The following is a 17,991-nucleotide window of genomic DNA, read 5'->3' as shown; positions in this document are numbered from 1 at the left end:
GAGGAGGGCAGTCAGAGGAGAGTCGGGCAGGCCGGTGCCGGAGCCTCACGGAGCCAAACCCTGCACCCTGGCCGCCTCCCCTCCCCCTCTGCCGCCCGGAGGTGCCGGGTCGAGGGCGATGAGGCCGCATGGGGGTTGCTGCAGGACTGAGTCAGCATGTGGCTCCCTCGTGCCCTTTCAAATGCTTTGCACCCGGGCGAAGGAGCCCCAGGCGCTAGGCTAGCCCTGGCTCGCTGGAGCTCAGCTCGGTCTGCAGCTGCCCGTGGAGGGTTAGTTGTTTCCCATGTGAAACGAAGCCTCAGGCCGGCCCCTAGCAGAACCGAAACCTCTGCTCCAGGCCCCCTCGCATGTACCTCTTGGTCCCACATCAAGCTCTCACTCGACGAACGCTCCCCCTTGGAAGCCCCACCCCATGGTTGGCGAGTCCCCTTTGCCCCTCCCAGCCCTGGGGGAAGGTCCGGCTGGCTAATCCAAGCCCTGGTAGCGCGCTTGAGAGGGGAGAGAGAAGTCGGCGGCGTGCTCTGCTCTCCCAGGGTATGTCTACACTACAGCGCTAATTCGAACTAACTTAGAGTTTACGGTCTAAACAGACACGAGGCAAGAGAAAGATAGGCTCCTACTCCCCGTTGGGCAGATGGGGAAACTGAGGCACGAAGGGAGCCGCCCAAGGTTGAACAGTGAAACAGCAGCACTGCTGGGATTAGGACTGAGGTCCCTTGAGGCGCAGTGCAGGGCCACAGTGCTCACTGGCATGTCACTAGGGTGTCTGTCCCCCCCAACACCATAGTACCCAGACATCTTTCTGGCTCCCGGGTGGCAGCTCCCGGGCCATGGCCCTGTTGTCCCTGCAGCAGCTGACAAAGCACGAGGATGCCCCAGGGAGCCTGGACAGAGCTAGGAACTGGCCAACAGGGCTAGCGCCCCAGGCACCGGGCCGTTCTTCCTCTCTGAGGCATCTTCCTCTTCCTTCTCCCAGCCGTTGGCTCTGGGGGGAAATTCTCCGGGACGGCAGCAGCCACAGAGGGACACAGGAAATGTCGCCTTCCTTCCCGCCCAGCTTTTGTTGCGGGGCCAGTGGGGAGCTTGGCACCAGCAACTCTGTTTCCATGAGACTCTTCCAAGTGCCACTTAGCACCGCGGGCTTTTCCCAAACCACCCGCCATGGTGCCCAGCGGCTGCCTGGCCTGCTGCTCAAGAGCCATTCCGCAGCCTGGCTCGGGCACCTCCCCAGCAGTCACCGGCTGCAGCCCCAAGGGCTGGGGAGAGTTTCTTCTGCCAGCCTCAGCCCCCCCCCCCCCCGCCCTGCCCCCACCCCACGGACAGCCCCTTTCTGGGCGAGTTCCCGGCTCCTTTTCTGTGCCCAGTTCGCAGCCTCCCTCCGGGACTTCAAACCACTTTTGCTCTCCAGCCCTTTTCCAAACGGGCTGAATCAAAGTTTCCATTCGTTATGTAAAAGTTGGCCTCGCTCCCCGGAATGTACGGAGCCTGCACACGGGTTCGCGGAGCAGCCTCGGCAGACCGGAGCGTGTGCAGCACAAGCTGCCCCTTCCCACCCGAGCCAACCGATGCATGGCCATGGTGGGGTAGGGAGCAGTTAGCTTTAGTGCAGGGATGGGGAATTTAAGGCCTAGATGTGGATCTGGCTGGCCTGGATCTGGCCCCCTGAGGCTCGGGACTCCCCCTCTCAGAATGGGGGGGGTCTGTGCTGTCACTCCAGCCCCCTGCCAGGGCTAGAGCACACAAAATATACTGTCCTAGGCTTCCCTCCACTCCGGTGTGTTCACTTCTGCGTGATTTTTTTTCCTATGGCTCCCTGGACCCACAAAAGGTTCCCCACTCCTGCTTTAAAGCCTGATTTAAAAATGCTTTCTCCCCTAATCTGCACCGCTCCTCCGGCTTCCCAGGTGACCTTCCCTACCTCAGCCCTCCGCCAAGCCACATAGCTGATGTGGAAAAAGGGAATAAAGAAAAATTGTTCCCCTAAGAACTAGGGGTTACCAAAGGAAATGAATAGACAGCAGGTTTAAAACAAACAAAAGGACGTTTTTCTTCACGCAGCCATAGTCAACCTGTGGAACTCCTCGCCAGAGGATGTTGTGAAGGCCAGAATTTTAACAAGGTTCAAAAAGGAACTAGATAGATTCATGGAGGATAGGTCCATCCAGGCTATTAGCCAGGATGGGTAGGAATGGCGTCTCTAGCCTCTGGGCTAGATGGATCTTTGGTCTGACCCACTATGGCCGTTCTTATAAGCCCCATCACTTCCCAGCCGCAGCCATTTATCAGCATCGATCTTTGTTCTCAAATGGCCATGTGTAGGACACAGTGTTTTTCAGCCCGCCTTGTTATTGTAGGGTGGCACATGAGTGGTGGGTTTTGCTCGCTGGTTTATCCTAGGGGTGCCCACAGGACTGTGTGCCAGGCTGTGTCCATTGGCTCGTTAGTGTAGGGTTGCATATAAGCGTTGGGGGTTTTTACTGGCAGTTGTTCAGGGTGCTAGCCTGTGGACCTTGGTTTGTTATTGTAGGGTCTCCTATGATGCATGCTGGGCTACACTCGCAGCTTTGTTATCGGCTGGCTGGCTGAGCTGCAGACATGTTAAGTGGTCCCCAAACAGGAACTTCACCCCCATCCCCTTGTGCCCCCCACCCCTCCCTCGTGCCCTAAGGGAGAACGTCCCATCCGGGAGGACCCAGACGGCTTTTGCTGGGGCGACCTGGATGACATCCCACATTCTGCGTGTGGCCCCTCCCTGCCCCGAAGGCCTGACCCGGGCCAGACGACGTGTCCGGACCAGCGGCTGCCTTTGCTAACGGCGTCCGGGGCCATCCGGCCGGACGACACAGCCGGCTCTGCAGTGCTGGGACCCCCTCCCCGCGGGCCGGCTGGGCCGCAGAGCAATGCGACAGCTTGTCCGGCTGCCGTTCGCCCAGCTCCCTCGCTACCCGGGTTGGTAACCACAACAAACTCCTCCCCTGCCCGGCCCTCCACTTCTATTTATACCCGCCAGGTCGGAGCCGGTGGCGGGCGGGCCGCCAAGAGGACAGCTGCACCTTTCTCCCTGCGCACTGGGTGCACCCGGCAAGATGGCCAGCGAGCCAAAGCGGGGCCCACGCAGGACCCCTGCCTCATGCCAGAGCCCTCACCCCGGGCGTCTCAGCGGCCAGACCTGCCAGCGCCAACTGGGGGCAAGCACAGCACCGCCGGAGCACTGAGGCAGGCTGATGCCGGCTGGGGAATGGGTTTAGCGGCAGCATGTCCTCTCCCGGTGGGGTCCAAATCCCCTTCAGGATGTGGGGTCCAACTGGGCCAGATCTCGGGGTGCTCTCAGGACGGGCCTGTCCCCCCTCCCTAGGTAAGCTCCGGCTCTGGGGGAGTCTCGCCTGCCCCCACCAGAGCCACAGCTGCACCCGGCGCTGAATGCGACACAGCTCGAGGGTTGCACCCAGAGCTTGTGGGTTCGAGCCCCCAAGGGGGCCAACGTGCGTAGGCAAACAGCCAACGCTCCTCTGCTGGACTCCCCAATTCTGGAAGGTTTGGGGAAAAGCCCCCCCGTTTCTCCCGCAAAGGGAGGTGCTCCGAACCAGGGGCTGCCCCTGAAAAGTGCGGCCCAAGGGGGTTGCAGAATTCCCCAGCGGGGCTGGAGCTGGCTGTCTGCACCAGCTAGGCAGGAGATGGCAAACTGCCCGTCGCCCCAGCCCCGTGGGAACCCAGGCAGGGCCCTTCCATGCCGGGGCCTGGAGCAAAGCTTCTGTCCTGTTCCCACCTGGGCTATACAAGGCCTAAGGGGCCTCATTACACAAGCACGAGCTCCAGCCCCCCTCCTTCTCCTCCGCCCCATGGCTCTCTCCTTGGCAGGCTGGTTCGGCCCTTCCCCCTCTCCGTCCTAACATTTTATCCCCGCGGCTCCGCCAGGCCCTGCACACCCGCTCCGTTCCCTGGCCGAGCCGTTCGCGCTGGAAATGCACCGTGGCCAGTGGGCTCGGGTTTCAGTGTCTGAGCGCCAGCCGCACGGGCCGCCAAGGGAGGACGGGCTTGCCGGCCGAGCGCTCACACCCACAGCTCAGCGGGGGGCTGGCCGCCCCCCCGCCCTCCCCGATGTCTCAGCCCAAGCGCACCATCCAGCCAGCCCACACACTGGCCCTGAGCTTCCATTGACCTTTGGGGGGGAGCTCACGAGAGTTCGGCTCAACTTCTACCCCCCTCATCCAGCTCGCCTCCCCCCGTTCCTTTCTCTGTGACCTCTGCGCCTCTCCAGACACAGTGGGGCCAGGGCCATCAATACTGCCCTTGAAGCAATACAGCCTGGCTGGCCGGGGTTAGCTCCGGTGGCTTCGCCCAGAAGCCCTCACCTGGACGGCACAAACCGCCTCCCCGCTCAGGCAGGAGACTGCAGCGTTACCGGATGATCAGGGCTCGGCGAAGACGCTCCTAGCAACGGGATTGCAAGCACGGGGATCGTTTGCCTTAGCGAGGACCCAAGAGGGGCCGGGGCCGCAGTGAGGAGTCAAGAGGAGGGAGGTCTCTTCTGTTCTCCTGTCTCTCAACACAAGACCACAAGAATGTTCAATGAACTGGAAAGTGGGGGAGGGGCTTTCCAAAGTGATGCAAGGAAATACTTCAGGGGATGCCTGATGAGACGGTGGAACTCACTGCCACAAGATGTTCCTGAAGTGAAGCTCTTAGCAAGATTCAGTGCGGGACGGGACACTTCGCTAGCTCACCAGTAAATCCTGCATACAAGAGCTCTAGAAAGGCTGTTAAACCGGCTTCCGGGTGCGTGCCACTCTCCAGCGACGGGTTAGGAACAGAGTCTGCTGACTGCAGGTCCCTGGTACCTTCCTCTAACACACGTGGTACTGGCCAGATGGGGGGGCTGGACCGCGCGCCTGACCGAAAGCAGCAAACATAGGGGGCCTCTGCTGGCCTGTGGAACGCACCCCCCCACCCCCAGGTGCTCAGACCCTCGCCAAACGCCAGCTGCAGGTTCTCAGTTATCTCTGGATATTTCTTTGTACTTGCGCATAGAATCCGTGTGCGCACAGACGTTCATGCATCCACGCACGCACAGACACGCATGCTGTCTCACCCTGTGAGTGCATGCACGGACACATTCCTGTGCATACTCACGCACGTGCATACACGCACAGACATGCCTATTTACACGAGTCCATGCACATACAGCCACGCATGCTGTCTCCCCCAGTCCATGCATGCCCAGATCCACTCCCATGCATACTCGCACACGTGCATGCACACGCAAACTCACGCACGTACTCTCACACATGCATGCACAGACGCGCACACTTACATACTCACACGTGCTTGCACACCCAGGTGCATGCACATGCAGACTCACACGTGTGCATGTGCCCCCGTGTGTACATGCCTGCTCATGCACATGCATACACGGACGTGCACACATGTGCATGCGCACAGACACGCCCAGCTGCGCGCAGACGCATCCTGTGGAAACCAAGGACATCAGAAGCAAAAGCGAGTGCGAACCCAATTTGCTCACCCTCTGGAGAATGCCGCGAGACCATTAGCCATTCCCTCGGCCAGACTCGGCGGACGCCAGCTGGGGTGGGATTCTGAACCCAGCTCCATTCACTCAGCCCTCCTTACCTAGCCGGACAATCCGGTCCAGGCTCTCCTGGGCCCGGCCTCAGCCAGTGTCTCCCCCAGCCCATATGCTCTGCCAAAGGGGCGGATGCCAGAGGCCAAAGGCATCCGAACGGCGCCCATTGAGGGCAGCGGGCTGTTCCCAGGGTGCTCGCTGCTGTTCGCAACAGGGCCGCGCCCACTTGGGTGCTTTGTTGTGGATTCATTTACAAGCCGTCACTTGCGAAAAAAACTGGAGCCTTTCCGGGGGGCAGGAAGTGGGCACAACAGGCAGTGTCCTGGGCGGAGAGCGGCCAGGCCGGAGGCCATGGCAGGCCTTTGAGCCGGGTGTTGGAGTACGCAGGCCATCCAGCGCTCGTCTGGCCGGGCACAGGCCCAAGAGCCATGCCCGCCGCGCCGGGGAGCCGAAGACCGCCGGTCCTTCGCACCCACAAAAGGGCAAAGCAGGAAAACGTTCCAGGAATAAAGACGGGCCCCTCAAGCAGCGTGTGTTTCTGAATCCCAGAAGTCTGGCTCTCCCTCGCTGGGGTAAGGGCGAATCCAGGCCTGCATGACCAGACGCTGGCGGCCGGAAAATTACTGTCATGGGACCAGAGCTGGTTAGCTGAAAAGCTGCAGGTTCCTCCGATTTCAGGATCCTTAATGCTCCGGGTTGGGGTCAAGCAGCATTTTCCCACTGTGGGTGCGGGGCTGTTTCTTTCCTTTCCTTGCCGCCCAGTCCTGTGGCACAGCCGCGGGGTGGAGACGTGAGGTGGTTGGCGAGGTCTCCTACGTGCACTTTGGCTACCTCATGGGATCGGGCTCCATCAGCAAAGGAGAGTACTACGTCTGCAGCCGCACCGGCTTTGCAGATGTGCCAAGGAAATAAGGAAGCGCACGCTCACACCCTTACACACACGCACACACATATCCTCACATGAACACAATCCTCACATGCACACACACACACACCCCCACACACACATGCCCACACAATTCACACACACACGCATCCTCACATGAACACAATCCTCACATGCACACACACACACATGCCCACACAATTCACACACACACACATCCTCACATGAACACAATCCTCATATGCACACACACACATCCTCACATGAACACAATCCTCATATGCACACACACACACACACCGTCACACACACATGCCCACACAATTCACACACACACACACACACATCCACACATGAACACAATCCTCACACACGCATACACATCCCCCTGACACACCTTCACACACGCATGCCCACACAATTCACGCACACACACACACACATCATGTGCACACAATCCTCACATGCGCACACACATCCCCCTCACACACACACATGCCCTCACACACACATGCCCACACAATTCACACACACAATCCTCACATGCGCGTACACATCCCCCATACACATATTTGCCCCACACTCCCTCACACACACATCTGCACACACCCACACAGATCCTCACACACACACACACACACACACACCCCTCACACACGTACACAACAACATACACAAGATTTTCCCGCTTCCGGAACCCTGCTCCCTGGAGGGTTTGAAATATTCGGCTTGCTCTCCAACACAAGAAGTCCGTTCCCTCCTGGACATCGTTAGCCCAGGGTCGCGGAGCAGGCCGACCCAGCGAATTGGAAACCCGCCGCTGGTAACAGGGTGCCGCACACTGCCCGTTGCCAAGTGCACCGACAGCTCAAGCGGATCAGAGGGAGATGCGGAGAGGGAGATGCAGTTTCCACAAGGAATTTGGCGAAAGGCTGTCGAGGCGCAAGACGATGGCAACACTTGGAGTTTAAGACACGTATTAGACCTCTGGGTTGAAGCTATAGATTGTCTGCGATAGGTTTACAAGCTTAACTCCCATAGTTAAGGCCATTCCTGGTGGACCCGCTTCTATGAAATGAGGTCAGATTGGGTAGAAATCACGACCCCTAATCTAACCACTCGGGCTGAGAGAAGCAACCCGGCGCTGTGTCGGCTTCACGGAGGGCCCCGTCCATGGAGAGCGTGCGTGGCCCCAGAAGGCGAGACATTCTGCGGATTGGCCAGAGTGTAGCAGTTTTATGGGTAACTTGGTCAAGAGCAGAGCCCTGCCTAGCCCAGCCTGTGTCGGTGAACCCTGCCTGGAGGAGTGAGCGCTTCCTGCGCTTCCCCCGTGCCCGGTGAGTCCTGCAGCGCACGTGCCTGCCTCTGCCAAGACGCAAAGCGCCAGGGCCCTGTGCACGGAGGGGCGTGAAAAGTCCTGCACGCAGCAAGCTGCAAGGGCCCTTCCTGGACTGCTCGGTAGCCTGCGCTGGAGGAGACTTTGCAAAGCAAGGGCCTTGCCTTCCAGAAAATGCCTTTCCGGAGGAACCCGGCCCGGCCCTTGTTCCCCACTTGCCTTCGCATGCAGGGGAGGGGGGGAACGAGCTTTCAGGCTGCAAGACGCTGGGGTTTCACCCACAGACGGACTCCAGGCCTCGGGGGATGCTGGGCTAACAGTGCCAGCCCCTCGTCTCCCCGCAGCACGGGCTCCCCAAGTGCACTGAGCCTGGAGGCCGGACCCAAACAAGCCGGGGGCCTGAGGTTCCCCACCCCCACTTGAAACCAAACTGCAGGACACAGTGATACAGGGGAGGGTGGGTCAAAGCTCTGAGACAGGCTGCTCTTTTGGGGGAGGGGAGCAGCTTCATCCATTTCACTCTATCGCCCCCCCCCCCCCCCCAGATCACGGAGACACCCGGTAGAGAAGCTCTGCGGCTCCCATTGCTCGCTGGGCGGGCGGAGCAGCATTCCTGCCCCAGAGGCGAGGCGGGGTGCAAGGCTTGGGCCTGGGCCGTGCCTCGGGTAGTGCAGCGAGGCCACCCCACATCCCCGGAGGGCGGAATGGCTCCATTTCCTACTCCAACCAGCTCCCGGCATTCAAAAATACCCGCCGGCAGCAGTGCCCAGGGGGCAGAGCAGAGCTCGCCCTGAGCAAGACAAGGCGGGGGGTTCCCAAAGCCGCGGCCTTTGACCTTGAGAGACCGGGCGTGAGGAGGAAACCCGTTCGACGGGCACCTTGGGGTGTCTGGGAGACGAGACCCCCGGCTGCTGGGGGGGTGCGCACTGGGCCGGACAGCAGAGCAGCTCTGGGTGGGGTCAGCGGAGACCCCAGCTGCTCTGTCCCAGGGGGTGTCTGCAGAGAGGCATACAGGTCAGCCTGTGACTCGCCGGGTGATCTGGGGGGCTCAGGTGTCACCTTCCCCGTCTGTGACGCCAGGGACCCGCCCCTTCCGGCTATGACACCACAAGGCAAGCGAGTCGGTGGGTCCCCCCGGGGCTGTGTATGGAGGCTCCCTCCCAAGCAGTGAATCAAGCTGCAGTGCAGGGCTGGCTTCCAAACCTGGCCAGGTCTGAGAGCTGCCACCCTGGGCAGTCTGGCTGGACCCCCAGCTCTATGGGGGCCTCGGGGTGCGCCCTACCGACACCCTTACACAACAGGCAGAAAGGGTCCTGTGGGCAGAGGGAGTTGGGAAGACACACCGCTGCCACTCCCAAGCCTCCCTGCTAGGAGTCAGTATCACTGACCCTGAGACAGATGGGGGGAAACTGAGGCACGTTGCAGGGCAGTGCCTCGAGTCCCTCGACACCGAGGGCGTCGGGGCAGAGACAGGCTGTAAACACAATAACCCGCTGCCCTGAGGTTCCGATGCACGAACAAGCCGAATTAAAGGTGACAATAAAGGCTCCTTCTCCCTGCAAATGTCGCCAGATGGGAATGACTCATGAGAATGGGAAGGGGGCGTCAAATTGGGCCCCACCTCCTGCCAGCGGCCGGCTCTCCCTCCCCAGGCTGGGCAGGGGCTAGACTGCATCTCTGCTCCCGTGCTCACAGTGAATATCCCTCGGGGCCGGCTGGAGGGGCACATGCCAGGGGCAGGCAGTGTGTATATTTCGGTAGCCCCATGGTGCTGCCGTGCTAGGAGCTGCACTTGAGCCTGGGAGACCAGCATCCACCTACCGTCCCACCGGACAAGCCACGGGACAGAGGGGAAGGGATCAGTGGCAGGCCAAGGAGACAGCCCGGGCAGTGCCCTGTCCCCAAGCCAGTCTGTGGGTAGGACGCAGTGGGCCTCCGTTCCCCAGCAGAGCTGCCCTGGCCCAGGGCCGTACTTACAGCCCCGGTGCCAGGCACGAGGTCAAAGTCCGCCGTGCGGCCCTGCGGGCACGGCTCCTTCTCTGTGTGTTGTTTGCTCTCCAGTTAATCGGCCCAGTTCTAGGAAATGGCGCAAGTCCTTGACATGCCACATGGGAGCCCAAAGGTGGCCGTGGCCGCAGAGCTCAGACTAGGGCAGGCCTTGCCAGTGCAGGGTGAGGCTTGGCGCTGGCTGCTGATTGCCCCATGGCACGGCCACGCCATATGCCGTGGTCATCCCGTTTGGGATCTTACTACATGTCGGGGGGGGATTCCCCTCCGAACTGGGGTATATGAGTCGTCTGCCATGCCAGATGGACTTTTGCTTGGGGGGAGGGGGACACAGTCCGTGGTGACGCAGGCGGATCTGCGCTCACTGCACTTCGCAGGAGCCTGTCGCTCCCCGGGGCGGAGAAGCCAAAGTTTTACCAAGGGAATTCAAGCTCCCTCTGCCCCCCAGGCCTCTCTCCCCGCTCTGAGATGTTGCATCTAAATGGGCCCGTTTAAAGTGATTCAAATCAAGCCCGACACAAAGACCCTTTGGGCAGGATTAGAGGGACCAGGGGGTGCTTCTGATGAGCCGGTTCCGTAATCCGGCCTGCGACCGTGACCCAGGCAATTGCCGCGGTCTGATGTCCCGGGCTGCAGTCCCACGGTGCGGCTCAGGGTTCCCACGGCTGGGGGCTGAAGCTAGTTGCTCCGGGGGGGGCACTTTTACCGGTTCCTGAGCAGTACAATGGCCCCAAGCCTGCTGCTCTCACGCTGATCTTGGCATTTCTGCACGGGCCAGGGGAGCAAGAAAGAAAGAAAGAAGCTTTCGGGCCCCGCTGGTACATTTCCGTATCTCTGCATCCCAGAGCTCCCAGGGGGCCAGGGGAATTGTCGCTGCCTGATTCAAAGCCGCCAACGCCGGGGCTCAGCCCAGCTGGCCAAACTCTGCCCTAAAGGGCGGCCGTTTCGTTCCCAGGATGCAAGGCTGTACGTGTGGAGCGTTGCATGCTGGGACAGGGAGCCTCCCCAGCCGCAGCCGCATGCCACCTTCCCTCCTAAGGGGGTGCCCTCAGCTGTCTTTGGCGCTGCTCTCGGATCAGGCTTGGAGAGCACCGCCCGAGAGGGGTCATTGCTCAGGCTGCTTAGAAGCGACCTTAACCCAGCTGAGCACACGGCCTCCGGCACAACTCCCCAGCATGGTGGCGCTGGGAAATGGGATCAAGGCCTTTGGCTCTTTAGGGGGCGGCCGGGCCAGGAAGGGGTCGGCCGAACAATGGGCCGCGAGCCAGCGCTGGGGCGGGCAGGGCCGCGCGGCTGCATGCGCCAGGGGGGAGGAGAAGGCATCTCGGAGAGGAAAGGTCTCTCGGAGGGGTCACAATAACAAGCCTGCCCTGAGAGCAAACAGGAAAGGGATGTCCGCCCGGCCCGCAGGAATGCAGCCGGCCCTCTCGGCGCATGGCGCTGCCACCTGGGGGGGCCTGCAGCGAGCAGCCTGCGAGGCAAAGACACGGGTGGCCTCGGCGGGGCCTGGCCACTGAAGCGAAATCCCGGGCCGCAGGGACAGCACGGGCCTGGGGGATAAAGCCAGCGACCTTCTCGGTTCCGGATTCACGCTGCTGTGCCAGGCATCAACCAAGGCCAGTGCATGTCCCCGCCCCGGTGCCAGCCGCAGGCGCCCCCCGGCTTTGGTCTGGTGGCTGCCCCACGAGGGCTGAAGCCTTTCACGTGAGCCAGTGCGAAGGCAGCGCGGACACCGCGGCTGCTAGCCAGAGCCAGCTCCAGAGTCACTGTCCCGGCCTTATGTCCTGCCTTGATATATTCTGATGGGCACACTTGGCCCGGAGGAACTCGAGCAGCCACTGGACTGGGCTGGATTTCCCAGGAAATAAGTCCTCTAGACCCTGCCCCTCTGCCTGCCGGTCAATCTGTGCCACAGGAGCCGAAGATACGCAGGAGGGTGTCTGAGAGGGCGGGGGGGGGCCGGAAGCCTTGCGAGGGGAATAGCGAGGCTGCAGGAGAACAGAAGGCTGCGGCAGCCACTGCTGGCTCCGTCAACCCTGCAAGACGTCCAGCTCTGCACAGAGCAATGCAAACCCGCAGCGCATCCTGCCAGCCCCTCGGCCGGGCTGTGCCTGCCTGGAATGCAAGGCCCCCGTCCAGCCCAGCCCAGTCCGGCGGCTCCCAGCCGGCTCCCTCGGGGAATTCCAAGGGCCGCTGCCTCGTTTAACCTCTGTCTTTACTGCAAGCGGACCCTGGCTCGGCCACGTGCTGCCTCCGTGCCAACGGCCCAGCTCCTTCCGGGGTGCAGTAACAGGGGACAGGGCACACACAGGTGGTGACTGTCCCACTCTGGTAGGCACAGGGGAGCCCGCACTGGTGCCCAGTTCTGGGCACCGCACTGGGGGAAAGACAGGAACAAATCGGAGCGAGTCCAGAGAAGAGCAATGAAAACAATCCAAAGGTTAGAAAATGTGCCCTCCGAGGACTGGTTAACATCACTGGCACATACATGCTGGAACTGGAGCTGCAGGGTTTCCTGTCAGGGATGGTCTTGCCTCAGTGCAGAAAGTGGGTCCCTTCCAGACCCCCATTTCTCTAGTTCCACGGAGGGGTCGCTTGCAGTGGCAACCTGGCACAATGCAAAAGATTCCCACACACCTTCCCTGTCCCCCGCCCCACACACACACACACAGGAGGCAGGAGAGAGCAGCGCAACCCAGAAGAAAAAGCCGAAGGAGGAAGGAGAGAGGCCGGAGGGAGCCAAGAATCAGTCCGCTTGCAGGAGCAGAGTCTGCCACAATGAAAAATAGCTTGGCGTCGAAGCGCTTGTTTTGTCTTAATCATGGCTGGTGGCTGTTTATTAGTCGCTCAGCTGAGCGTTGCCACAGCCTGTAAATGGCGCTGAAGCGAGCTGTGCCAGGAGCCGGCTCTCTCCCGGGGAAAGCCGTCACCCTGCCAGATGCCGATGGCTTTGCAGAGCCCTCAGATTGAACGCTTTCCTGTCGCACGGGCAGTGCCAGACCAGCCGCCGTCCACGTGCAAATCCCGCTCACAGGCCACTCCTGAGAGAGCCGCCTGCCAACACCCCCGTGGCCCGGCCAACGTTCCCCGTCCGGAGGAGCCTGGTCTCCAGGGTTCATAGGGCGGTGACTTTTGGCTGCATTTACACCAGGAAACCTCTATGCCGAGGGTCCCCGGGTAGCCTCTGGGCTTTGAGCCGTCCAACCTTTCTAGGCACATTTCTCTTCAGAGCACCACACGACTGACTTTCTGCCTTCTCCGCTGGCTGCGAGAGTGACCCCGTGCCCTAGGGGTGTGTCGACGGCCCAGAGCCCGGTGCCGAGAGCTGGATCACCGGGGCTCTTTCACACCCCCGCCTCGTTCGTGCACCGGGGCGTCCGCGCTGGGAAACATGTCTCCTCTGCTGGGTCGGCACAAAGCGTTGTGTTCCTGGAGGGGTCCACGGGCGGCAGCTCCGTGGGCCGTGCTGCCCTTGTTGCTTAACACGGGTGGGATATTTGGGGGCAGTGGGGCGGTTGAGCGCAACAGCAGGTGCTAGGGGCAGCTGCACATAACTAGAAGCAGCTTTCAGCCGTGCAACAAGGCCCGTCTGCTCGGAGGCACCTGTAACTGGAGCTGGGCCCGAAACCAGACGCCAGCTCCCAACCCAGTTCACACCAGCCCCCCAGGGCCATCTCAGCGTGGAGCTGCCCCGAATGGAATCAGACTCGTAGAATCCTAGGACCGCGAGCGATCATCAAGTCCAGTCCCCTGCCCTCACGGCGGGACCAAGCACCATCTAGATTAGTGTTTCCCAATTGTATTTGGCCACGGAACCCCTAGGGGAGCCACGCGATTTGTCAAGTGAAAAAAAGACCTGCCGCCGCTTTTCGTCGAGGAAGGAAAAAAAAACGAGTCCCGGTGCAAAAAAGCACTGTCTCTTTAAGAGGGGGCGGGGGAGTGCAGACCCCTCGCGGAACCGTTACTTTCACTTTGCGGAACTCCGGGCTTCCAGGGAGCACCAAGAGGGAAACGCTGATCTAGCTCATGCCTGAGAGAGGCCTTTCCAACCTGCTCTTCAATATGGCCAGTGATGCAGAATCCACAACCCCCCTGGGCAATTTCGTCCCGTGCTCCATCGCCCTGACAGTTAGGAAGTTCTTCTGAACTTCTCATGCGTTGCTACTTGTCCTATCCTGAGATGTCAAGGAGAACAATTTTTCTCTCTCCTCCTTGTAACCCCCTTTTCGATACTTGAAAGCTGCTCTCCTGGCCCTCTCCGTCTTCTCTTTTCCCAGCTAAACAAGCCCAGCTCTTTCAGTCTTCCCGCCTAGGGGATATTGTCAAGCCCTTTCATCATTTTTGTTGCTCTTCTCTGGACTCTCGCCAATGTCTCCACATCTTCCTTGAACTGTGGTACCCAGAACTGGACACAACACTCCAGCCGAGGCCGAATCAGCGCCGAGTAGAGCGGAAGAACGACTTGGCGTGTCTTGCTCACCCCACTCCTGTTCATGCAGCCCAGAATGACATTTGCTTGTTTTGCAACCCTGTCATATTTAGCTTGTGGTCGTCTGTGACCCCTCGGTCGCTTTCTCCAGGGCTCCTTCCGAGACAGTCGCGTCCCATTCTGGAGGTGTGGGACGGATTGGTCCTTATTGAACGTCACCCTGTTTAGACCACCTCAGGCCATTTCTCCGGTCTGTCCAGATCATTTGGAATCGGGACCCGCCCCTCAATGCAGAGCTGGCCTTTCCCTCCCGGCCTTTCTTGGGGCTGGAGCAAGTCAAACGCCACCCAACACTGGGTGAGCATGTCAACCCGGCGGGCGTGTTCGTTCCTGGGCCCCTGGCAGCGGGACAGCCCTAGAAGGTGCAAAGCTGGGGGGGGACTCTGGGGTTCGGAGCCCCCCCCCCCAGCTCCAAGCAGCACCATGAGGTGCCGAGCGCCTGCAAACCGGACCACGAGAACGGGCCGAGCCCCCAGCTCTAAGGGAACGCATCCCCCTCACCCAGCGACGGAGGAGGGAGGAGGGAGGGATGAAGGGGGCTTTGGGCATCGCTTCAGAATGGAGTCATGCGCCCAGGACTGTGCCCCCAAGCCAGCCTGGCCTGGGGAGTCGCTGAGCTGTGGCTGGCAGCCGGCCCCAGCCCCAAGGAAGGTCGGGAGAGACGGAATTGGGCGTCATTCGCTCCGCACAGAGCCGAGCCGCCACATCGCGCTCCCCTGGGCGCGGCACTGCCAGGCTGGCTCGGAACCGGGGCCCGGGGTTCCCAGTGCATCCCACAGTGACCTGCCCACAGGGCCCCGGAGAAGGGGGCAGGGGGGCGGGGGCATTAGCCGGAGGTCACTCGCTCAGGAGATTCGCGCGTCCTTTCCCCAGCGTTCCCCCTGCAGACGCAGCTGGCGCCCTGCGTCCCACGGCCTCCCTCCCTCGCCCCAGGCCTTCCCCTGCCCAGCCCCACAGCCCTGCAGCTGAGGGAGGGAGCCCGGCAGCCCCCCGGGGGCTGGGCCCTGCTGCGCTGCCCTTTTCCTTAGAACAGATTTTCCCCCCCTGTGGCCACGTCTCTCCCAGCCAAGCGCATTCCTGGGACCTTTGCTCTCTGTGCTCTTGGCCTTCACGGCAGAACGTGTTTGGCTTTGGGTACCTTGTCAACACGCCGAGGCCGGGGGGGGCGGGTCGTGCTGAGACGCCTGGTCACAGAGTCTTGAAGCCCACAGGCACCCGTGGGACTCCGCATTAGCCACACACGCCAGTGCGAACTGGCTGGGAGCGCTCCAGTGGAGCCAGGGCGGGGGGGCTGCAGGCAGGGCCAGGCCAGGACCGAGGCAGGAGGATCAGTGCAGGGGGGGAAGGAAATGCCCCAGTTACCCCCCGTCCTGCTGCTGCTCTTAACCCCCCCCCTTTTCCCCCACTATCATGGGCTCCTTGGCCAATTGCTCCCCCTGCTGCAAGGGAAACCAGCGGGGGGCGGGGGAGGATGCTGACATCCGGGCTCCCGCTTGGAATGGAACCCGGGCCGGGCTCCGGGTGTGGGGCCCAGGACATCGGCTGCGCCCGCCACATGCCTGCCGTCCGCCCCAAAGGAAGCGCTGCTCCCCAGAGCCAGCCGGTCTGTCCTTAACCCCTTCCTGCCCAGAGCAGGTGCCCCCCGCACTGAGCGAGGAGCCTGACTCTCGGGCAATCACAGCGCCCCCTGCTGAATCAAAAGCACTGTCTCCAAGCCAGGGAAGCGGGGGCGGGCGGGGGGAATCTACACCCCTGAGCACAGCCAAGGGTACAGCACCCGTGGGCACCTGCCCACCTCCCTCTTGAAGCCAATACCCGCCACAGCCCTCCCCTGCCCCCACTGCACAGGCCGGAGCAGCCCCCTCTCCGGGCCAAGCACCCCGGTAACCGACTGCGTGTGGGCCTGGCGCCGGCGCGGCCAAGCGGGAAAGCAAGACCCTCTGTGGCTGCTGGCCCCCTTTGCTTGGCAGGTGCCGGGTCTGGGGGAGGCAGCACCCGTCCTGCCGCGGTCTCCCTCCCGCTGGGAGGAGCCAGCAGAAGGCAAAGGAAGGGCCCATGGCGGGAGCTGGTTGTGAGGAACGGGGCCGGCGGAGGAGGGTGGGGGCCTAGGCTGCTTCCTAGTCTGTTTAGTTATTGGAACCTCTTCAGGGAGGGAAATCGCATCCTCTCCCGGCTAGAGCGTGGGCCGGCCGAGCCGCGGCACTCCTGAGCTTGAATGAGCCCCCGAGGGGGGTGCTGCAGGCCCGTGTACCCGGGTGCACACCTGAGTACCTCGATGCACGCCCGTGGCTGCAGGCCCGTGTACCCGGGTACACACCTGAGTACCTCGATGCACGCCCGTGGTTGCAGGCCCGTGTACCCGGGTGCACACCTGAGTACCTCGATGCACGCCCGTGGCTGCAGGCCCGTGTACCCGGGTGCACACCTGAGTACCTCGATGCACGCCCGTGGCTGCAGGCCCGTGTACCCGGGTGCACACCTGAGTACCTCAATGCACGCCCGTGGCTGCAGGCCCGTGTACCCGGGTGCACACCTGAGTACCTCGATGCACGCCCGTGGCTGCAGGCCTGTGTACCCGGGTGCACACCTGAGTACCTCAATGCACACCCGTGGCTGCAGGCCCGTGTACCCGGGTGCACACCTGAGTACCTCGATGCACGCCCGTGGCTGCAGGCCCGTGTACCCGGGTGCACACCTGAGTACCTCAATGCCCGCCCATGGCTGCAGGCCTGTGTACCTGGGTGCACACCTGAGTACCTCGATGCCCGCCCGTGGCTGCAGGCCCGCGTACCTGGGTGCACACCTGAGTACCTCGATGCCCACCCGTGGCTGCAGGCCCGTGTACCTGGGTGCACACCTGAGTACCTCGATGCCCACCCGTGGCTGCAGGCCCGTGTACCTGGGTGCACACCTGAGTACCTCGATGCCCGCCCGTGGCTGCAGGCCCGTGTACCTGGGTGCACACCTGAGTACCTCGATGCACGCCCGTGGCTGCAGGCCCGTGTACCTGGGTGCACACCTGAGTACCTCGATGCACGCCCGTGGCTGCAGGCCTGTGTACCCGGGTGCACACCTGAGTACCTCGATGCCCGCCCGTGGCTGCAGGCCCGCGTACCCGGGTGCACACCTGAGTACCTCGATGCACGCCCGTGGCTGCAGGCCCGTGTACCCGGGTACACACCTGAGTACCTCGATGCACACCCGTGGCTGCAGGCCCGTGTACCCGGGTACACACTTGAGTACCTCGATGCATGCCCGTGGCTGCAGGCCCGTGTACCTGGGTGCACACCTGAGTACCTCGATGCACGCCCATGGCTGTAGGCCTGCATACCGGGGTGCATGCCTGTGTACCTCGATGCATGCCCCTGGTGTACCCACATGGTTGCAGGCCTGTGCACTTAGCTGCTTGCCTGCGTGTGTGGCTGCACCCCTACGTTCCTAGGTGCACACCTGTGCACATGCCTGCACACTTCTGTACGAGGGTTCACACCCCTGCTCGTGGCTGCGTCCCTGTGTATGTAGCTCCATGCCTGCGTACCTAGGTGCACGCCCATGGCTGTAGATCTGCTCATGTGGCTGCATGCCTGAGTACCTGGGTGCACACTCATGCACCTGGATGCAGGTCTGCATTCATGGCTGCACCCCTGCGTATCTGGCTGCACCCCAGTGCATGTGGCTGCACCCCTGCATAC

General features: G+C 61.8%; 2 protein-coding genes across 3 annotated transcripts in view; both read right to left on the bottom strand.

Moving 5' to 3' along the window:
* The window catches only part of IGFBP4 (insulin like growth factor binding protein 4), a 38,622-nt gene that overhangs the window by 9,071 nt on the left and 11,560 nt on the right, over positions 1-17,991 (bottom strand). The gene's annotated exons all lie outside the window — the stretch shown is intronic.
* LOC149521300 (uncharacterized) overlaps positions 2-17,991 on the bottom strand; it is a 28,988-nt gene continuing 10,998 nt past the window's right edge. Inside the window, exon 2 of the mRNA XM_089774083.1 lies at positions 2-17,951. Within this exon, the coding sequence (XP_089630209.1) occupies positions 16,444-17,679 (1,236 nt within the window). The 5' untranslated portion in view covers positions 17,680-17,951 and the 3' untranslated portion in view covers positions 2-16,443. The remainder of the gene's footprint in view (positions 17,952-17,991) is intronic.

The sequence above is a fragment of the Pelodiscus sinensis genome, chromosome 29 (assembly GCF_052426305.1).
Source record: "Pelodiscus sinensis isolate ZL-2025 chromosome 29, ASM5242630v1, whole genome shotgun sequence".
Classification (NCBI taxonomy): domain Eukaryota; kingdom Metazoa; phylum Chordata; order Testudines; family Trionychidae; genus Pelodiscus; species Pelodiscus sinensis.
This window is presented reverse-complemented; position numbering and strand designations above follow the sequence as displayed.